The sequence below is a fragment of the Staurois parvus genome, unplaced genomic scaffold (assembly GCF_062004578.1).
Source record: "Staurois parvus isolate SC_StPar_1 unplaced genomic scaffold, SC_StPar_1.0 ptg001625l, whole genome shotgun sequence".
In the NCBI taxonomy this organism is placed as follows: domain Eukaryota; kingdom Metazoa; phylum Chordata; class Amphibia; order Anura; family Ranidae; genus Staurois; species Staurois parvus.
In genome coordinates, this window is record NW_028319421.1 from 105,374 (window position 1) to 129,229 (window position 23,856).

The window sequence follows — 23,856 nt, forward strand, 5'->3', positions numbered from 1 at the left end:
ACTTCCCTCTCCTGAACACAATTCTTCTGTGTTCAGGAGAGAAACGTTTCACTGGCCATAAACACTGCTGCTCTTGAACACTGACAATCGTCTGTGTGTATGGACACATTGGGGTTGATTCACTATAACTGGAGAGTGCAGAATCTGGGGCAGCTGCGCTTGGCAGCCAATCAGCTTCTATCTTCAGCTTGTTCGGTTAGGCTGGCCATGCACTATACAATTTTCTTACAATTTCCTTTAGATTTACCTTCAACTATGTAGTGCAAGGGATACAATTGAAAGTGATGTTTTAGGCTTTATGTACACGGGACACTTCTGAACGATGGAAACTGACTTCTGGAAAACGGAGGTTAAAAAACATGCGTTTAGCTGCGTTTGCATAACGTGTTTATGCGCGTTTGCGTTTAGAAGCGTTTTTTAAAGATAAGAACAGGAGAACCTCCCAAATGCCCAGAATGCACTGAAAAGTGGTAAATTATTAACTATTTCAGACTGTTTCAGAGAAATACAGAGAGTAGAAGCAGAGACAGCAGTATGTGTGGAGATTAGCTGAGGTGTGAGTTGCTCATTAACATTTCTTTTGTTTCCAAGGGTGGGAGAGGTCTGAGGTGTGAATTGGTCATTACAATGTGTGACAAGCTTGGTAGGAACATCCTGGAGTTCGGGGGCTTTGGGAAAAATCGCCAAAAGCTGGTGAACTCCCATGCATGAGGTCTTAAGCCAGCCAGAGACAATGCAAAAACCGAACGTTCAGTTCAGAAAATGAAAATCGTTCATATGTTTGTGCCATCATTTGTTTACATTTTATAAAAAAAAAAATTCCGTATGTTGGATCATGCACTTTCTAGTGCGGCGAGAAAATCACGCTAACGATGCGAAAAACTAACGATTCTAAATTTTTGTTCGGTTTTCGGTCCGTCTGTGGACACATTTAGGTATACTCAGTGAAGTGACTGGCCTCAGGTGATACACAGAAATGAAACAAATCCTGTTTACCTGCAGCCCTCGCTTCTCTGCAACTGTTCAAAGTGCTGAATTTTATATAGCTTGTCTGAGAGTTCAGAAAACGGGGCAGAGAGCTGAAATTACACACTGCAGAGCTCAGTGAGGAGAGCTCTGAGAGCTGATTGGAGGGAAGAGAGACACCCCCTTCCCCCTCCCCTCCACACAGCACTGTCAGAGCTGAGGCTGTCAAACTGCTGGAGGTCCCTCCCCATCACCATTTTTCTCTTGGTGTCAGGAAAATTTGTCAGAAGTGACTCATGCGGATAGCAGAAGAAGCTCAATGAGGACAGCTCTGAGAGCTGATTGGAGGGCAGAGACACACCCCCTTCCATACAGCTCACAAGGGCAGAGCTGACGCTGTCAGTCTGCTGGAGGTCCCTCCCCTGTCACCATTTTTCTCTTGGTGTCAGAAGTGATTCATGCTCGTAGCAGAGGGAAGGAGGCAGACAGAAATGACACTTAGTGCTCTGGAATGAGACAAGTGCACACTATAGAGGGATGTGCTTTGTTCATATTTTACTTCTGAGGTTGACATTCATTGTAATATGATTTTGATGCATAATTATAAAGTATTTCTATCATTTACCCCGTATGATCTGTATGTTCTTCACTTCCATATCCATGATCTACATACATGTGACATGTAATCCTTCATATTGCAGGGTTCCCATCCGATCAGAGGAATGGAGACAAGGAATTCGTTATCAGAAGAGCCGCCACAAACCGCGTGCTGAATGTCCTGAGACACTGGGTGTCCAAACATGCTCAGGTACTCCGCGTTCAGTACATGCCGTCATCTGCAGGGTCATGTGATACTCAACCTAATACAGACGTACCTCGGTTTTCGAATTTAATTCGTTCTGCGGGACTTTTCATATAGCAAAAAATTTGTAAACTGAAACGCGGTTTCCCATAGGAATGCATTGAAAACCAATTAATCCATTACGGAGGTCAGGAAAAAGTTTTAAAATTCTTTTTTTTCCGTTCAAAACTCTTTAGAGAATGCACTTTAAAGGCATAAATACTGTACAGGGACATGATTAAAAATGAATTTGTAAATGCATCGAAAACCAATTACATCCGTTCCAGAGGTCAGGAAAAAGTCAAATAGTCTTTTCTGTTAATTACTCTTCCAGTCCGGCCCATGTATATAAACAGCCAGACGGGAGCAGTCCAGGGGCGGGTGGCCTTTATGAAAGTCCTCCCTGCTTGTGCACGCTCCCTGGGAGCACCGATCATTGTACGGGACCTCTGTGTGAGGTCCAGATCATGTGATCACTGATTGGCCAATCAGTGATCACATGCAGAGTAGTAAGCAAGATGTCACTTCTGACATCATTGCTTACTACATGTGAAATCTGTGAATGATCACAGAGGTCACATGGTACAGGGCCATTCACAACAGCCTTGTACCATGTGACAAGCTGTGACCAATCACGGCTCACACAGTATTTCTCAATGGCTGCAAGAATGCAGCCAGAGAGAAGGAGAAATGATTGCTTTTACAGCCTTTATGGGTGTAAAAGCAATCAGTGTAAAAATAAAAATCTTCATCACCCTCCACAAATAGTACAGTGTCACCATGGTGACACTACTGCTAGGGTGACAGTATGTAGGAAAAAAAAACATAAATAATAATATAAAAATAAAACAAAAATGTAAAAACAATTTCGAAAAATTATAATTTTTGGTTATAAACTAATTTGGGTTATTTTTTTTTTACTAAAAATATAGCTGAATACATTTTGACCAAGATTTATGAAGAAAGATTATTTATTTGCAAAATGTTATAAGAAAAACACTTTTTTAAAACATTTTTGGACTTTCTCATTTATTTAGCAAAAAAATAAACATCCCAGCGGTGAATAAATACCACCAAAATAAATTTTTATCTGTCTCAAAAAATGCTACAAAATTCATATGGGTACAGTGTTGCATGACCGCGCAATTGTCATTCAAAGTGTGATAGCGATGAAAGCTGGAAATTGGCCTGGACAGGAAGGGGGGGAAAGTGTCCGGACTGGAAGGGGGTAAAAGTGTCCGGACTGGAAGGGGGGGGTGAAAGTGTCCGGACTGGAAGGGGGGTGAAAGTGTCCGGACTGGAAGGGGGGTGAAAGCGTCCGGACTGGAAGGGGGGGAAAGTGTCCGGACTGGAAGGGGTGAAAGTGTCCGGACTGGAAGAGGGGGAAAGTGTCCGGACTGGAAGTGGGGGAAAGTGTCCGGACTGGAAGGGGGGTGAAAGCGTCCGGACTGGAAGGGGGGGAAAGTGTCCGGACTGGAAGGGGGGGAAAGTGTCCGGACTGGAAGGGGGGGAAAGTGTCCGGACTGGAAGGGGGGGGAAAGTGTCCGGACTGGAAGGGGGGTGAAAGTGTCCGGACTGGAAGGGGGGGAAAGTGTCCGGACTGGAAGGGGGGGAAAGTGTCCGGACTGGAAGGGGGTAAAGGCATAAATACTGTTCAGGGACATGATAATAAAATAAATACGTAAATGCATTGAAAACCAATTTTTAATCCGTTTCGGAGGTCAGAAAAAAGTAAAACAAAGTTTTTTTTCTGTTCAAAACTCTTTATCAAATGCACTTTAAAGGCATAAATACTGTACAGGGACATGATTAAAAATTAAATCGTAAATGTATTGAAAACAAATTACATCCATTTGTATTGCGAAAAAAAAATCGTAAACTGAGGCATTATTTTCAATGGATGTTTATTCGTAATCCGAGGTCCGCCTGTACACTGTTGTGCTATTGTTGGATCCATTGCTGTGTATACTCCATTGGGAGATGTACTGGTTCTTACCAGCGCCCCGGGGGTTCAGCACTGTCTTCCTGCAGCCCATTATTTTTACCACTGTGGGTCCCCAGCGCCGCCATCTTGGATACAGGAGCCACAGCCGGATCCATTCTGCTCATGCGCAAGATATGGTGCGTTGTCAGTGGTCCTACAGCCTCCTGGAACATGTGATGCGTTGCATGAGGCTGCGGTGAGGGGAAGGGGGAGACACCATCCTTGCCCAGGCTAGGATTGTCAGATCAGTACCGATAAAAATCAGTACTTGCTCCCCCTCCCCCCTAAAGAAAAAAAAAAGCTGTAACTCCGTTCCAGGCTGGTGGGGGGAGGGGGCGAACCTGCGGGACTTCACTTTTTGTATTTCAAGGGTTTTTATTAATTTTAAACAAAGAGACGTAAGCAAAAGGTATTCCCACGCAGGGTCTGTCAATGGCACATAAAATACAAAGGGAAACAATGCCATAGGCAGCAGTGCAGACGGCACGCCCACGCAGAGCCATCAATGGTACAGAAAATATAAAGATTCAGTGTTGTAATATCAGCAGTGAAGCAAACCAAAGGCAGATATCAACCACCTCACAAAAATCAAAAAAATCAATCAAAAACAAAAAGAAAAGAAGAGTAAAGGAAGGAGAAGACAAAACCAACAGCAGGGATCCGGGAACACCAACACCGATCAGCAACCTAAACCTAGACTAGCCGGGGGGGGGAAGCATACGACAGCCACGGCTTCCATATTTCCCAAAATTTTTGTTGGGAGTCATTACGAATATTCGACATCTCTTCACTGAGCCTCAAAGTGGTCATCCGGTCCCGCACCCCCTGAAAAGGAACAAATGCACATTTCCAGGCCTGAGCAATAGTTCTGGTTGCCGACAAGAATCAATAAGAGGCCAACTTCTGCTGACGAGCCAACAGGCCCGGGATGGGACAATGACGAGCCAACAGGCCCGGGATGGGACAATGACGAGCCAACAGGCCCGGGATGGGACAATGACAAGCCAACAGGCCCGGGATGGGACAATGATGAGCCAACAGGCCCGGGATGGGACAATGATGAGCCAACAGGCCCGGGATGGGACAATGACAAGCCAACAGGCCCGGGATGGGACAATGACGAGCCAACAGGCCCGGGATGGGACAATGACGAGCCAACAGGCCCGGGATGGGACAATGATGAGCCAACAGGCCCGGGATGGGACAATGACAAGCCAACAGGCCCGGGATGGGACAATGATGAGCCAACAGGCCCGGGATGGGACAATGACAAGCCAACAGGCCCGGGATGGGACAATGACAAGCCAACAGGCCCGGGATGGGACAATGACAAGCCAACAGGCCCGGGATGGGACAATGACAAGCCAACAGGCCCGGGATGGGACAATGATGAGCCAACAGGCCCGGGATGGGACAATGATGAGCCAACAGGCCCGGTATGGGACAATGACGAGCCAACAGGCCCAGGATGGGACAATGACGAGCCAACAGGCCCGGGATGGGACAATGATGAGCCAACAGGCCCGGGATGGGACAATGACGAGCCAACAGGCCCGGGATGGGACAATGACGAGCCAACAGGCCCGGGATGGGACAATGACGAGCCAACAGGCCCGGGATGGGACAATGATGAGCCAACAGGCCCGGGATGGGACAATGACAAGCCAACAGGCCCGGGATGGGACAATGAAGCAAGCCGAAGGCATATGGGAAGATGATCTGTTGATGCTGGAGGGGTATTTTGTCGCAGGAATCCATTACGGCCAGGGGAGGGTGTTTTTATTGCTGCTGGGGTGGATCTATTGTTGCTGGAGGGGTATTTTGTTGCATGAAATCCATTGTTGCCGGGGAGGGGGGGGGCTGTCACTGCTGGGGTACATCTATTGTTGCTGAAGGGGTATTTTGTTGCAAGAAATCCATTGTTGCTGGGGGGGGGGGTTCTATTGCTTCTGGGGTACATCTATTGTTGCTGGAGGGGTATTTTGTTGCAGAAAGTCCATTGTTGCCGGGAGGGGGAGCCTATAGCTGCTGTGGTGGATTTATTGTTGCTGGAGGGGTATTTTGTTGCAGGAAATCCATTGTTGGCGGGGGGGGGTCTGTCGCTGCTGGGATACATCTGTTGTTGCTGGAGGGGTATTTTGCTGCAGAAAATCCATTGTTGCTGGGAGGGGGGACCTATAGCTGCTGGGGTGGATCTGTTGTTGCTAGAGGGGTATTTATATTGCTGCTGGTGTGGATCTATTGTTGCTGGAGGGGTATTTTGTTGCAGGAAATCCATTGTTGGTAGGGGGGGGGGGGTCTGTCGCTGCTGGGATACATCTGTTGTTGCTGGAGGGGTATTTTGTTGCAAGAAATCCATTGTTGCCGGGAGGGGGGAGGTTTCTACTGCTGCTGGGGTACATCTATTGTTGCTGGAGGGGTATTTTGTTGCAGGAAATCCATTGTTGGCAGGGGGGGGGGTCTGTCACTGCTGGGGTACATCTATTGTTGCTGGAGGGGTATATTTTGTTGCAGGAAATCCATTGTTGCCGGGGGTGGAGGTTTCTACTGCTGCTGGGGTACATCTATTGTTGCTGGAGGGGTATTTTGTTGCAGAAAATCCATTGTTGCTGGGAGGGGGAGACCTATAGCTGCTGGGGTGGATCTATTGTTGCTGGAGGGGTATTTCTATTGCTGCTGGGGTACATCTATTGTTGCTGGAGGGGTATATTTTGTTGCAGGAAATCCATTGTTGCTGGGGGAACACTCCAGGACATGGCAGTAGGGGTCAAAGGAAGGAGCCACAGCACACAGCAGAGCACACAAGATCCATCAGATGACTATCATACCACTTCTCTTACAGGATTCTGCCGCTGGAAATGTTTTTTACACTTCTATGTTCTCTAGGACGTTTTACATTGTATCTCTTCTGACAAAGATGCCTGTGTTTCCTATGCTCCTCAGCTCCATCTAGTGACCATATTGTGGTATTTTACTACTGCCCATAATAAAAGAACATTCGCTGAGAAGAGAAAGTCTTGGTTCACACTACTGTGCGACTTTGCCAGGCGACTTTCAGGGAATGCTGGGGAATCTTCCTGTAATCTCGGATCCAAATCACATCAGTATAGATGAGGATCCGACTTGGAGGCGACTTCCATTAAAGTCTATGGGCACAAGTCAGATAGACGTCGCCTTGAAGTAGTACAGGAACCTTTTCTAAAGTCGGAGCGACTTCAGTCGTGCTAATTAAGACGGCTCTCATTGACTAATATGGGAATTCATGTGTCATGCGACTTGAGGGGTCTCTCAAATTGGATCTCAAGTTGCGTCAGTGTGAACCGAACCTAAAGAACATTTGTTTTTACCCAACTGGCACAGAATGAATGGATCTTCGATTTTGTTATAGCTGAAGTTGCAGTAAAGAAGTCGTTCTGTTTGTGTTGCAGGATTTTGAGACAAATATGCAGCTGAAGAATAAAGTGATCTGTTTCCTGGAGGAAGTGATCCACAACCCGGAGCTGCTGGCACAGGAGAGGAAGGCCGCAGCCAACATTATCCGGTGAGACATTTACATGGGATTTATTGTAACTCTATACGGAGACATGAGATCCTGTACAGATATATGTCCTGTATAATGGAGCTCACTACCCACACGGAAGAGAAATATATTTGAAATATATTTTAAAAATATTCTTCCCAAATATATTGACATATATTTGAATTACTGCAATATTGGCCGTATTCAATATATTTCAATACACTCATACACACATATATATATATATATATAGTGAGGGAAATAATTATTCGATCCCTTGCTGATGTTGAATGTTTGCCCCTCACAAAGAAATGATCGATCTAAAAATCGAATGTTCGGTGTAACACTGAGAGACAGAATACAACAACAAATTCAGCAGAAATGCGTCTAACAAATGATGACGGATCTGCATGTTCATGAGGGAAAGAAGGATTTGATCCCCTATCATTCAGCAGGATTTCTGGCTCCCAGGTGTCTCTCATACAGGTAACAAGCTGAGATTAGAAGCAGTCTCTTAAAGGGAGTGCTGCTAATCTCATTGTGTTACCTGTATAAAAGACACCTGTCCACAGGAGCCATCAAACCATCAGATTCCAAACTCTCCACCATGGCAAAGACCAAAGAGCTGTCCAAGGATGTCAGGGACAAGATGGTAGACCTACACAAGGCTGGACTTCCAAAAGGGTCCGGTGCGATTTATAGCCTGGTTCAGGTGATTTTGGTTCAGGTGAGATTTCCAATGTCATAGACTTTACAGTGGAAGTAAACCCTCACTGGTCACCTGTACCGTATAATAAAGCTTACCTGTAGGTACGAGGAATATCCCCTAAACATGGTCCGTGTAGAAGATATTCAGCGCCATCGGCGCATGCGCTCTGAAGTAAAAGCATACCCGTGCCATTCCTTCAGAGCTCTGAGCCGCGGCCGAGACTTCCGCGCATGCGTGGGAGTGACATCATTGCAATGATCCAATCAAGTGGCCAGAGCCCGAGTACCTGGAAGGAAGACCAGGTGAAGATGGAAGTCCTGGCGGTGGTAACAGCGCGCCGCTGGAGGGCTTTGTTCTCAGGTAAGTCCTTCATAACGTATGCATACCAGCACATTAAATTATTTTGCAGGGAATTTTTTTTTTTTGGTGGGTTACTATCATTTTAGGACTTTGCATTGAAATTGCACCTGAACCGCTGAACAAAGTCGCTCTGAACGAGGCTGAAATCGCACCATCAAAACCTATGTGAACCCAGACTTGTACTGTCATTTCATTATTCAGGGTGCTGCTTACTTCTTGGTATGGTATGTATTTACTAAGCCTGGCCGATGCCCGTGGAAGCTGGAAACTGCTGCTCCAGTGATATTCACTTGTTTCTGGGTCCTATGCTGAGCCCCCAGCAGGCCCGGACTGACCATAGGGCACACCGGTAGGCCAGGGCTGGGTAATGTGACGGAGCAGGGCTGTCTTTAACACAGACCGCCTGGAGCCCCTTGTCATAAAGAGTCTCGGTCTGGTGGTGGCGGGAGCGGGGTGGGCAGTGAAAGCCTCGGTCCCTCTGAGCTAAATCCAGTGTAGGCAGCGTTGTCCTTGGGGTGCGGGCAGGATAATGGCGCCCTGCTCCACCTATCATCCCCACACGGCAAGCGGGCAGTCCCGGAGACAGAGGACGAAGGGGAGGTGAGCAGAGAGGGAGGGAGAAGACCTCTATTGCCTCCTTGACTCCCGAAGAGGCAAGCAGCAGTGGGCGCAGCATCCCAAAGGCCTGAACATCCTACTGTTGGCATAGTAGGTACCGGGCACACAGGGACTGGGACAGGAGAGCACAGGCAGGACTGCTCACCCATCTCTCTCTGTCACCCCTCTCTCACCCATGTTTCTCTGTCACCCCCCTTCTCTCTCTCATCTCTCTTTCTCTCCCACCCCCCTCTCTTTCACACACTCCCTCTCTCTCTCTCTCTCTCTCTCTCATCCATCCTCTCTCACCCCTCTCTCTCTGTCACCCCTCTCTCTCTCTCTGTCAACCCTCTCTCTCTCCCTGTCTTACCCATCTCTCTCTCTCACCCATCTCTCTCTCGCCCCCCTCTCACCCCTCTCTCTCGCCCATTTCTCTGTCACCCCTCTCTCTCTCTCTCTCTCAAACCTCTCTCTGTCTCACCCATCTCCCTCTCACCCATCTCCCTCTCACCCATCTCCCTCTCACCCATCTCCCTCTCACCCATCTCCCTCTCACCCATCTCCCTCTCACCCATCTCCCTCTCATCCATCTCCCTCTCACCCATCTCCCTCTCACCCATCTCTCTCTCTCTCACCTCTCTCTCTCTCACCCATATCTACCTCTCTCACCCATCTCTCTCTCTCACCCATCTCTCTCTCTCACCCATCTCTCCCTCTCTCACCCATCTCTCTCTCTCACCCATCTCTCTGTCACCCATCTCTCTCTCTCTCACCCATCTCTCTCTCACACCCATCTCTCTCTCTCTCACCATCTCTCTCTCTCACACCCATCTCTCTCTCTCTCTCACCCATCTCTCTCTCTCTCTCTCTCTCTCTCCGTCACCCCCGTCTCTCTCACCCCCTCTCTCACCCCTTTCTCTCTCACCCCTTTCTCTCTCACCCCCCTCTCTCTCACCCCCTCTCTCTCACTCCTCTCTCTCACTCCTCTCTCTATCACCCCTCTCTCTCTTGCTCATCCTCATATCACTCACCCCCCTCTCTCTCATCCCCCCATCTCACTCTCTCACCCACTTACCCTCTCCCTACTTGCTCTCACCCCGTTTCTCTCTCGCACCCTTTTCTTTCTCTCTCGCACTCTTATCTTTCTCTCTCACCCCATCCTCATCTCTCTCACCCCCGTGTCTCTCACTAAAATGCCCGGGCCTATTTTTGGTCCCAGTCCGGGCCTGACCCCCAGCCTGCTGCATTGTGAACACAAAAGGTCGGTCACTTAGAACAGGTGCCATTAAGAGAATGCTTTGCATTTTCAGAATGAATGCAAAACATTCTTTTCTTTGGATGAGGTGCAACGGTGACATGACACCCTCCACCAGAACGGTTTGCATTCATTCAGAAAACGCAAAGCATTCTCTTGATGGCACCCGTGCCAAGTGGTCAACCCCCTGTGTTCAGAATGCAGCAGGACCGCCGCTCAGCATGCGACCGAGAAAGTGGAGACCGCTGTAGTAGCATTGTAGTAGTGTTGTCTACTTCAGTTATTTCCAGCTTCCAGGACCATCAGCCGGGTCGAGTAAAGTGATGGAAAGCATCACAGACCAATAGGAAGGCTTGATAGAAGGGAGGGGCTGAGTGCTCATATTTTAAGTTAAAGTGGAGCCTCACTCTCTTAGTTTTTTGGGGTTGTTTCCATTTCTTCAGTTACTTTCTGGTTACTGGCCTAGGACAAAATGATGTCATACATCCCAGGAGTCTTCAGGAGGGAGGAGGGGCTTTCTCAGCTAAGCACACCCTCCTGCCTGCATGCCTGAGCTAAGGGCAGATGGATTCCAGTAATGAAATGCTGCATGAATTGACTGTCCTCACTCAAGATGGCCACAGCTAGAAAGGCTAAGGGGCGTATAAAGGGAAAAAAGAAAAAAGGGGGGTCCTACAGGGGTAGAGATGGGGGGGAGGTGGGGGCCGTGCACTGCTCAGAGCATGAGAGGAGAGTGGTCTGCCGCTCAAACCTCGGAGATTAAAAGTGATTTAAAGAGCCTTTTGGTTTGTGTTGCTCCTTAGTTCTGCTTTAAGGTGCCTCAAGTTTTAGTTCCCATCAGAGTCCCTCTTACATCCAGGATTGCCTAGCAGAGTCCCACTTACATCCATTTGTGTCCTGTAGAGTCCTCCTTTACAATCAGGAATGCCCCATAGAGTCCCCCTTACATCCATGTCACATCCACTGCCAGCCAGCCAACAAACAGTTGCTGAGGACCTGAAAAAATTTTATTGGGGGCCGGATGTGGCCCACGGGCCGTTATGGGGAGACCCTTACATTAGAGGATCTGTGGCTGGATTATACTACTTTGTCTCCTGGACGTCTTCATCGTATTGAGAATGATTGTATACAGTATATATTGTGTGTGTGTGCGGGTCACAGTGACGGGGAATATCTATTCTTATTAATAATACTTTCTGTCTTCAGCACATTGACACAGGAGGATCCCGGGGACAGCCAGGTCACCCTAGAAGAGATTGAGCATACGGTAAGTGGTGCCCGTAAGTCATTCCGGTCCTCACACAGAGATAACAAATCTCCTGACTTGGATTTTACACAGAAACAAAATAAACAAACAAAACAAATAAAAACAAAAAAAGCTTAGTGTCCCTAAACCCCGGACCCTGCATTCACTATATCCGCTCTCCCCGGACCCCGCATTCACTATATCCGCTCTCCCCGGACCCCGCATTCACTATATCCGCTCTCCCCGGACCCCGCATTCACTATATCCGCTCTCCCCGGACCCCGCATTCACTATATCCGCTCTCCCCGGACCCCGCATTCACTATATCCGCTCTCCCCGGACCCCGCATTCACTATATCCGCTCTCCCCGGACCCCGCATTCACTATATCCGCTCTCCCCGGACCCCGCATTCACTATATCCGCTCTCCCCGGACCCCGCATTCGCTATATCCGCTCTCCCCGGACCCCGCCTTCACTATATCCGCTCTCCCCGGACCCCGCATTCACTATATCCGCTCTCCCCGCACCCCGCATTCCCTATATCCGCTCTCCCCGGGCCCCGCATTCCCTATATCCGCTCTCCCCGGACCCCGCATTCGCTATATCCGCTCTCCCCGGACCCCGCATTCACTATATCCGCTCTCCCCGGACCCCGCATTCACTATATCCGCTCTCCCCGGACCCCGCATTCACTATATCCGCTCTCCCCGGACCCCGCATTCACTATATCCGCTCTCCCCGGACCCTGCATTCACTATATCCGCTCTCCCCGGACCCCGCATTCACTATATCCGCTCTCCCCGGACCCCGCATTCACTATATCCGCTCTCCCCGGACCCCGCATTCGCTATATCCGCTCTCCCCGGACCCCGCCTTCACTATATCCGCTCTCCCCGGACCCCGCATTCACTATATCCGCTCTCCCCGCACCCCGCATTCCCTATATCCGCTCTCCCCGGGCCCCGCATTCCCTATATCCGCTCTCCCCGGACCCCGCATTCGCTATATCCGCTCTCCCCGGACCCCGCATTCGCTATATCCGCTCTCCCCGTCCCCGCATTCGCTATATCCGCTCTCCGCGGACCCCGCATTCGCTATATACGCTCTCCCCGGACCCCGCATTCGCTATATCCGCTCTCCGCGGACCCCGCATTCGCTATATCCGCTCTCCCCGGACCCCGCATTCGCTATATCCGCTCTCCCCGGACCCCGCATTCGCTATATCCGCTCTCCCCGGACCCCGCATTCTCTATATCCGCTCTCCCCGGACCCCGCATTCTCTATATCCGCTCTCCCCGGACCCCGCATTCGCTATATCCGCTCTCCCCGGACCCCGCATTCGCTATATCCGCTCTCCCCGGACCCCGCATTCGCTATATCCGCTCTCCCCGGACCCCGCATTCGCTATATCCGCTCTCCCCGGACCCTGCATTCACTATATCCGCTCTCCCCGGACCCCGCATTCACTATATCCGCTCTCCCCGGACCCCGCATTCACTATATCCGCTCTCCCCGGACCCCGCATTCACTATATCCGGTCTCCCCGGACCCCGCATTCACTATATCCGGTCTCCCCGGACCCCGCATTCACTATATCCGCTCTCCCCGGACCTCGCATTAACTATATCCGCTCTCCCCGGACCCCGCATTCGCTATATCCGCTCTCCCCGGACCCCGCCTTCACTATATCCGCTCTCCCCGGACCCCGCATTTTCTATATCCGCTCTCCCCCGCACCCCGCATTCCCTATATCCGCTCTCCCCGGGCCCCGCATTCCCTATATCCGCTCTCCCCGGACCCCGCATTCGCTATATCCGCTCTCCCCGGACCCCGCATTCGCTATATCCGCTCTCCCCGTCCCCGCATTCGCTATATCCGCTCTCCGCGGACCCCGCATTCGCTATATCCGCTCTCCCCGGACCCCGCATTCGCTATATCCGCTCTCCGTGGACCCCGCATACGCTATATCCGCTCTCCCCGGACCCCGCATTCGCTATATCCGCTCTCCGTGGACCCCGCATACGCTATATCCGCTCTCCCCGGACCCCGCATTCTCTATATCCGCTCTCCCCGGACCCCGCATTCGCTATATCCGCTCTCCCCGGACCCCGCATTCGCTATATCCGCTCTCCCCGGACCCCGCATTAACTATATCCGCTCTCCCCGGACCCCGCATTCGCTATATCCGCTCTCCCCGGACCCCGCATTCGCTATATCCGCTCTCCCCGTCCCCGCATTCGCTATATCCGCTCTCCGCGGACCCCGCATTCGCTATATCCGCTCTCCGCGGACCCCGCAATCACTATATCCGCTCTCCCCGGACCCCGCATTCGCTATATCCGCTCTCCCCGGACCCCGCATTCGCTATATCCGCTCTCCCCGGACCCCGCATTCACTATATCCGCTCTCCCCGGACCCCGCATTAACTATATCCGCTCTCCCCGGACCCCGCATTCACTATATCCGCTCTCCCCGGACCCCGCGTTCCCTATATCCGCTCTCCCCGGACCCCGCATTTTCTATATCCGCTCTCCCCCGCACCCCGCATTCCCTATATCCGCTCTCCCCGGGCCCCGCATTCCCTATATCCGCTCTCCCCGGACCCCGCATTCGCTATATCCGCTCTCCCCGGACCCCGCATTCGCTATATCCGCTCTCCCCGTCCCCGCATTCGCTATATCCGCTCTCCGCGGACCCCGCATTCGCTATATCCGCTCTCCCCGGACCCCGCATTCGCTATATCCGCTCTCCCCGGACCCCGCATTCGCTATATCCGCTCTCCCCGGACCCCGCATTCGCTATATCCGCTCTCCCCGGACCCCGCATTCGCTATATCCGCTCTCCCCGGACCCCGCATTCGCTATATCCGCTCTCCCCGGACCCCGCATTCGCTATATCCGCTCTCCCCGGACCCCGCATTAACTATATCCGCTCTCCCCGGACCCCGCATTCGCTATATCCGCTCTCCCCGGACCCCGCATTCGCTATATCCGCTCTCCCCGTCCCCGCATTCGCTATATCCGCTCTCCGCGGACCCCGCATTCGCTATATACGCTCTCCCCGGACCCCGCATTCGCTATATCCGCTCTCCGCGGACCCCGCATTCACTATATCCGCTCTCCCCGGACCCCGCATTCGCTATATCCGCTCTCCCCGGACCCCGCATTCGCTATATCCGCTCTCCCCGGACCCCGCATTCGCTATATCCGCTCTCCCCGGACCCCGCATTCGCTATATCCGCTCTCCCCGGACCCCGCATTCGCTATATCCGCTCTCCCCGGACCCCGCATTCGCTATATCCGCTCTCCCCGGACCCCGCATTCTCTATATCCGCTCTCCCCGGACCCCGCATTCTCTATATCCGCTCTCCCCGGACCCCGCATTCGCTATATCCGCTCTCCCCGGACCCCGCATTCGCTATATCCGCTCTCCCCGGACCCCGCATTCGCTATATCCGCTCTCCCCGGACCCCGCATTCGCTATATCCGCTCTCCCCGGACCCTGCATTCGCTATATCCGCTCTCCCCGGACCCCGCATTCACTATATCCGCTCTCCCCGGACCCCGCATTCACTATATCCGCTCTCCCCGGACCCCGCATTCACTATATCCGGTCTCCCCGGACCCCGCATTCACTATATCCGGTCTCCCCGGACCCCGCATTCACTATATCCGCTCTCCCCGGACCCCGCATTCGCTATATCCGCTCTCCCCGGACCCCGCCTTCACTATATCCGCTCTCCCCGGACCCCGCATTTTCTATATCCGCTCTCCCCCGCACCCCGCATTCCCTATATCCGCTCTCCCCGGGCCCCGCATTCCCTATATCCGCTCTCCCCGGACCCCGCATTCGCTATATCCGCTCTCCCCGGACCCCGCATTCGCTATATCCGCTCTCCCCGTCCCCGCATTCGCTATATCCGCTCTCCGCGGACCCCGCATTCGCTATATCCGCTCTCCCCGGACCCCGCATTCGCTATATCCGCTCTCCGTGGACCCCGCATACGCTATATCCGCTCTCCCCGGACCCCGCATTCTCTATATCCGCTCTCCCCGGACCCCGCATTCGCTATATCCGCTCTCCCCGGACCCCGCATTCGCTATATCCGCTCTCCCCGGACCCCGCATTAACTATATCCGCTCTCCCCGGACCCCGCATTCGCTATATCCGCTCTCCCCGGACCCCGCATTCGCTATATCCGCTCTCCCCGTCCCCGCATTCGCTATATCCGCTCTCCGCGGACCCCGCATTCGCTATATCCGCTCTCCGCGGACCCCGCAATCACTATATCCGCTCTCCCCGGACCCCGCATTCGCTATATCCGCTCTCCCCGGACCCCGCATTCGCTATATCCGCTCTCCCCGGACCCCGCATTCACTATATCCGCTCTCCCCGGACCCCGCATTAACTATATCCGCTCTCCCCGGACCCCGCATTCACTATATCCGCTCTCCCCGGACCCCGCGTTCCCTATATCCGCTCTCCCCGGACCCCGCATTTTCTATATCCGCTCTCCCCCGCACCCCGCATTCCCTATATCCGCTCTCCCCGGGCCCCGCATTCCCTATATCCGCTCTCCCCGGACCCCGCATTCGCTATATCCGCTCTCCCCGGACCCCGCATTCGCTATATCCGCTCTCCCCGTCCCCGCATTCGCTATATCCGCTCTCCGCGGACCCCGCATTCGCTATATCCGCTCTCCCCGGACCCCGCATTCGCTATATCCGCTCTCCCCGGACCCCGCATTCGCTATATCCGCTCTCCCCGGACCCCGCATTCGCTATATCCGCTCTCCCCGGACCCCGCATTCGCTATATCCGCTCTCCCCGGACCCCGCATTCGCTATATCCGCTCTCCCCGGACCCCGCATTCGCTATATCCGCTCTCCCCGGACCCCGCATTCGCTATATCCGCTCTCCCCGGACCCCGCATTAACTATATCCGCTCTCCCCGGACCCCGCATTCGCTATATCCGCTCTCCCCGGACCCCGCATTCGCTATATCCGCTCTCCCCGTCCCCGCATTCGCTATATCCGCTCTCCGCGGACCCCGCATTCGCTATATACGCTCTCCCCGGACCCCGCATTCGCTATATCCGCTCTCCGCGGACCCCGCATTCACTATATCCGCTCTCCCCGGACCCCGCATTCACTATATCCGCTCTCCCCGGACCCCGCATTCGCTATATCCGCTCTCCCCGGACCCCGCATTCTCTATATCCGCTCTCCCCGGACCCCGCATTCGCTATATCTGCTCTCCCCGGACCCCGCATTCGCTATATCCGCTCTCCCCGGACCCCGCATTCGCTATATCCGCTCTCCCCGGACCCCGCATTCTCTATATCCGCTCTCCCCGGACCCCGCATTCGCTATATCCGCTCTCCCCGGACCCCGCATTCGCTATATCCGCTCTCCCCGGACCCCGCATTCGCTATATCCGCTCTCCCCGGACCCCGCATTCGCTATATCCGCTCTCCCCGGACCCCGCATTCGCTATATCCGCTCTCCCCGGACCCTGCATTCGCTATATCCGCTCTCTGCAATTTCCAGGTATTTCCCCTACCTGGAAATTGCATTTCCAGGTAGGGGGCTTGTGGCCTCGGCTGTCAATCACCAGGTACTGGCCGGCACCTGGTGATCTCCAAGTGTTATCGACGGGGGAGAGAACTGTATGTAAACAATACAGATCTCTCCCCTGTCAGCTCCTGCACACTGCTTTGCATGGCTGTACATAGCAGAGCCATACAAAGCAGTGTGCTTACAGTGTAAAGCACACACACAGCACACAGTAAGCCCGGGTTCACATATATGCAGTGCGGTATATCGCATGTAATTCGCACAGGAACTGCACCGCATTCCTCTGCAGATCACATGTGATTTCAGTACATGTCTGCTTTCTGTATTTCTTAGTATATACCCACATGGAAGAAATCTATATATGAAATTTATTTTTAAAATATTCTTCCCAAATATATTGCCATATATTTGAAATACTACAATTTTGGACATATTCAATATATATATTTCAATAAATACACATATATATATATATATATACACACTGCATGTTGAAATGCGTTTTTATTACAAAATTTATGAAAAATATGTTTAAAAATACATTTCAAATACACTGTATATGTCTTTAAAAATACAAATCTACATTTTTGGAATGCATATACAAATATATATAAAAATATATGTTAAAATGACTTTTTTATATGTGAAAAAAATAATCTGAGGAATATATTTTTTTATATAAATATATTTTTAAAAATATTTGTAAATGTATTCCAAAAATGTAGATTTGTATTTTTAAAGACATACAAAATATTTGAAATGTATTTTTAAAAATATTTTTCATATATTTTGTAATAAAAACGCATTTCAACATGCAGTGTGTATATATATAAATTCTGTACAGGATCTCATGCCTACGTATAGATTTACAATAAATTCCATGTAACTGTCTTGCTGGATAACGTTGGCTGCGGCCTTCCTCTCCTGTGCCAGCAGCTGTATGTTGAAATGCGTTTTTATTACAAAATATATGATAAATATTTTTAAAAATACATTTTATTTATTTAATACAAATATACTGTGTCTTTAAAAATACATTTAATCTACATTTTTGGAATGCATTTACAAATATATGTTAAAATGACTTTTTTATATGTTAAAAAAATCTGAAGAATACACCGTATTTTCCGGCGTATAAGACGACTTTTCAACGACTGAAAATCTTCTGAAAAGTCGGGGGTCGTCTTATACGCCGGTGCGAGCCGGTGTCAGGGCGGCACTTTTTCGAGGGGTGGCGCGGCGCCGCCCCCCCTCCTCCTCCAACGGACACCAAGTACAGGGGTGGGCAGAGGGGCTGCTGTACCTTACCTGGCTCCGGTCCCACGACGATCCGGTCCAGGAAGCGCGGCTGATCCTTCTTTCAGTTCGGCCGCTCGATGGTCACGCGGCCGCTGGGCTCCGCCTCCTCACCGGTGATTGGGCGCCAGCACTGGAAAGGCACACAGGCGACCAATCACCGGCGAGGAGGCGGAGACGAACGGCCCCGCAAAAATCGAGCGGCCGAACTGGAAGGAGCAGCCGCTCCTCTCCCACTGACACCAACGATGAGGCACTATTCCTCCTCCACTGACACCAACGATGAGGCACTGTTCCTCCTCCACTGACACCAACGATGAGGCACTGTTCTCCCCACTGATACCAATGATGGGGCACTATTCCTCCTCCCCACTGATACCAATGATGGGGCACTATTCCTCCCACTGACACCAATGATGGGGCACTATTCCTCCCACTGACACCAATGATGGGGCACTATTCCTCCCACTGATACCAATGATGGGGCACTATTCCTCCCACTGATACCAATGATGGGGCACTATTCCTCCCACTGACACCAATGATGGGGCACTATTCCTCCCACTGACACCAATGATGGGACACTATTCTTCCCACTAATGCCAATGATGGGGCACTATTCCTCCCACTGACACCAATGATGGGGCACTATTCCTCCCACTGACACCAATGATGGGGCACTATTCCTCCCACTGACACCAGTGATGGGGCACTATTCCTCCCACTGACACCAACGATGGGGCACTATTCCTCCCACTGACACCAACGATGGGGCACTATTCCTCCCACTGATACCAACGATGGGGCACTATTCCTCCCACTGATACCAACGATGGGGCACTATTCCTCCCACTGATACCAACGATGGGGCACTATTCCTCCCCTACTGACACCAACGATGGGGCACTATTCCTCCTCCCCACTGACACCAACGATGGGGCACTATTCTCCCCACTGACACCAACGATGGGGCACTATTCTCCCCACTGACACCAACGATGGGGCACTATTCTCCCCACTGATAACAACGATGGGGCGCATTTCCTCCCACTAACACCAACGATGGGGCGCAATTCCTCCCACTGACACCAACGATGGGGCGCAATTCCTGCCACTGATACCAATGATGGGGCGCTATTCCTCCCACTGATACCAATGATGGGGCGCTATTCCTCCCACTGACACCAATGATGGGGTACTATTCCTCCCACTGACACCAATGATAGAGCGCTATTCCTCCCACTGATACCAATTATGGGGTGCTATTCCTCCCACTGATACCAATGATGGGCCACTATTCCTCCCACTGATACCAATGATGGGCCACTATTCCTCCCACTGACACCAACGATGGGGCACTATTCCTCCCACTGATACCAATGATGGGGCACTATTCCTCCCACTGATACCAACGATGGGGCACTATTCCTCCCACTGATACCAATGATGGGCCACTATTCCTCCCACTGACACCAATGATGGAGCACTATTCCTCCCACTGACACTAATGATGGGACACTATTCCTCCCACTGACACCAATGATGGGGCACGATTCTTCCCACTGACACCAATGATGGGGCACTATTCCTCCCACTGACTAATGATGGGGCACTATTCCTCCCACTGACTAATGATGGGGCACTATTCCTCACACACTGACACTAATGATGGGGCACCATCATTGGTGTCAGTGGGAGGAATAGTGTCCCATCATTGGTATCAGTTGGAGGAATAGTGCCCCATCATTGGTGTCAGTGGATGAAATAGTGCCCCATCATTGGTGTCAGTGGGAGGAATAGCACCCCATCATTGGTGTCAGTGGGAGGAATAGCACCCCATCATTGGTGTCAGTGGGAGGAATAGCACCCCATCATTGGAATACCATACTGAAATAGCATACCATATTGAAATCAAATCTGATGTTTTTTCATTTTTATTTGGTGTGCGTTGGAAGAGGGGTAGTCTTATACGGCGAGTATAGCTCAAACCCTGTATTTTAGCAGGAAAAGTAGGGGGTCGTCTTATACGCCGGAAAATACGGTATTAATTATATATTTTTAAAAATATTTTTCATTTATTTTTTAATATATAAGAAATGCATTTCAGCTTGCTATATATCTATATGTGTATGGATTGAAATATATTGAATACGACCAAAATTGTAGTATTTCAAATATATTTCTTCCATGTGGGTATATACTAAGAAATCTAGAAAGCAGACATGTACTGAAATCGGGGAAGAAGTAGATGTTTTTCTGCCTTCCAAATAAAACGACATTATTTGAAGTAGTTCATTAATTGCTATTATAAATCTGTGTGGGAAGAGTAACTCCACTTTTGTTGAGGAAAAAAAAATCCATCCCCTCCAGGTGATCTGTGCACATTGCAGGGATTTTAACAATCTTTGTAGCAGATTCCTACCTTTTGTTGCTCTGAAGAAATAGCTGTTTGTTTCACCAGACTGATTCTGAATGGGAGGATCTGGTGCATTACAATCACCTGGCGAACGTTTAGTGTTCTGATGAGGAAAGCGAGGAAAGCTGAAGTGTCTGCATTCCTTTAGTATTTAACCCCTGGGTAGTATATCACCAAAACTGAAATTCCTGTTGCAGGGGATGCCCAAAATTTTACTTAGTGCACCTCCTGCAATAGGAATTCATTTTTTTTCCTTATGTTTATTTATTAGATGAATGAGAGATTTGGACTCTGGTGTTGTAGACTTGAACATCGTCTTATGATTGTGCTTTATGCAGGCTTTGGGGACTCCATTGGAACCCTTTGAATCTCTCTCTGCTCTGGAGATCGCAGAACAGCTGACATTATTGGACCATCTGATCTTCCGGAAGATTCCCTATGAGTAAGTCTCTCCCAGTGTGGCCTGTGGTGATCCACACAACCCACTTGTACCACAGCGCAGCTCCCTCTATTAATACACAATAGAACCTTTTTACAGCTTTCAATTACAATGTGTTTTTTAACCCCTCCCAGCCTACCCCAGTGTCCCCAAATAGTTCTGAGTGCCCGGGAGGGGAAGGATCTGTGATCATGTGACCCCACTCTTTGGCTACCGATGGGTTCAGTCTCTGTGCTGTGAGCACATAAACACCTACCGCCAAGCAACACATAGATTATATTTCCCAAAGTATTGGGCGGCCGGCCTTTCCCCATACATGACCTTTAATGGCCCCCCAGTCTTAGTCCGTAGGGTTCAATATTGAGTTGGCCCCGCCCTTCCCACACACATGACCTTTAATGGCCCCCCAGTCTTAGTCCGTAGGGTTCAATATTGAGTTGGCCCCGCCCTTTCCACGCACATGACCTTTAATGGCCCCCCAGTCTTAGTCCGTAGGGTTCAATATTGAGTTGGCCCCGCCCTTTCCACATACATGACCTTTAATGGCCCCCCAGTCTTAGTCCGTAGGGTTCAATATTGAGTTGGCCTCGCCCTTTGCAGCTATAACAGCTTCAACTCTTCTGGGAAGGCCGTCCACAAGGTTTAGGAGGGTGTCTATGGGAAGGTTGGACCCTTCTTCCAGAAGCACATTTGTCAGGTCAGGCACTGATGTTGGGGGAGGGGGCCTGGCTCACAGTCTCCGCTCTAATTCATCCCAAAGGTGTTCTATGGGGTTGAGGTCAGGACTCTGTGCAGGACAGTCAAGTTCCTCCACCCCAAACTGGCTCCTCCATGTCTTTATGGACCTTGCTTTGTGCACTGGTGGGCAGTCATGTTGGAACAGGAAGGGGCCATCCCCAAACTCTTCCCACAAAGTTGGGAGCATGCAATTGTCCAAAATGTCGCCTTAAGAGTTCCCTTCACTGGAACTAGGAGGCCAAGTCCAACCCCTGAAAAACAACCCCACACCATAATTTCCCCTCCACCAAACTCTTCACTTGGCACAATGCAGTCAGGCAAGTACCGTTCTCCTGGCCACCGCCAAACCCAGACCCGTCCATCGGATTGCCAGACAGAAAAGCATGATTGGTCACTCCAGAGAACACATCTCCATGCTCTAGAGTCCAGTGGCGGCGTGCTTTACACCACGGCATCCGATGCTTTGCATTGCACTTGGTGATGGAAGGCTTGGATGCAGCTGCTCGGCCATGGAAACCCATTCCATGAAGCTCTCTACGCACTGTTGTTGGGCTCATCTGAAGGCCACACCAAGTCTGGAAGACTTTAGCTATTGACTCTGCAGACAGTTGGCGACTTCTGCGCACTGTGCCCTTCAGCATGCGCTGACCCCGCCCTGTCATGTGACGTGGCCTACCACTTGGTGGCTGAGTGGCTGTTGTTCCCAGTGGCTTCCACTTTGTTATAATCCCACTAACAGTTGAGCGTGGAATATTTAGTAGCCAGGAAATGTCACGGATGGACTTATTGCCCAGGTGGCCACCTATCACGGGACCACGCTTGGAGTCACTGAGCTCCTGAGAGCGACCCATTCTTTCACCAATGTTTGTAAATGCCGTCTGCATGCCTAGGGGCTTGATTGTATACACCTGTGTCCATGGAGGGGATTGGAACACCTGAATCACATGATATGGAGGGGATTGGAACACCTGAATCACATGATTGGGAGGGGATTGAACACCTGAATCAAATGATTGGGAGGGGATTGGAACACCTGAATCACATGATATGGAGGGGATTGGAACACCTGAATCACATGATTGGGAGGGGGAGGGGCAATACTTTTGGTAATATAGTGTATATGTGCTGTGCCGGCATTAAAGCCCACCCTTTTGCTGCCACACGTACAGTAAAAAAAAAAAGAAAGTCTGATATCATGTGACTACTTTTTGCTGCGTGATTATTCTTTGCATGGAAACTACAGTGATTGATTTTTATTTGATGTAGTTAAAGTGGATATAAAGCAAAAGCTTTTTTTCTTTGTAGTTTTGGATATTATAGGGTTAAATACCCCTGTGACGTTTTATTTTTGTGACCCGGCTGGGTAGAATCGTCCTTTCTGTCTTACCTGGTGATCATTGTCACAGAGACAGAAAATGATGAAAAATTAAAAATTTTAGGGATCTAATAATTAAAAAAAAAATTTGCGTAGCCGTTCATCCATGAATCTGCGTGTACATTTGTTCTGGGCAAACTGGTCCACAGCGAATGTTCTTCAAAAAAATCTGAAGAATTTATTTTTAAAAATATATATTTTTTAAATATATTCTTCAGATTTATTTTAACATATAAAAAAATGTCAAATATATTTTTCTTCCATACGGGCGGGAGAGGGGCGTATATTTGTGTGGTAGGGTGACGTTACTCTGAATATCTGATAGGTAACTATAACTTATTTTTTTTTCTGCAGGGAGTTTTTCGGTCAGGGGTGGATGAAAGATGACAAGATCGATAGAACACCGTATATCGTGAGCACAAGCACACACTTCAACAATGTAAGTCATTGTTTGGTGGAACAAAATCAACATCGTAGTTCTTGATGGTGACAGGTTCGCTTTAAAGATCTTCCACAGGACTCCTTGGAGATGAATTG

At 50.4% G+C, this 23,856-nt stretch overlaps 1 protein-coding gene across 1 annotated transcript in view; it reads left to right on the forward strand.

Annotated features, from left to right (window-relative positions):
* Window positions 1-23,856, forward strand: part of RASGRF1 (Ras protein specific guanine nucleotide releasing factor 1) — a gene marked incomplete at its 5' end in the record, with an annotated part of 154,420 nt that overhangs the window by 104,636 nt on the left and 25,928 nt on the right. Inside the window, 5 exons of the mRNA XM_089663098.1 lie at window positions 1,668-1,774; window positions 7,220-7,332; window positions 11,439-11,499; window positions 21,106-21,209; window positions 23,674-23,758. Of these exons, the coding sequence (XP_089519224.1) occupies window positions 1,668-1,774; window positions 7,220-7,332; window positions 11,439-11,499; window positions 21,106-21,209; window positions 23,674-23,758 (470 nt within the window). The remainder of the gene's footprint in view (window positions 1-1,667; window positions 1,775-7,219; window positions 7,333-11,438; window positions 11,500-21,105; window positions 21,210-23,673; window positions 23,759-23,856) is intronic.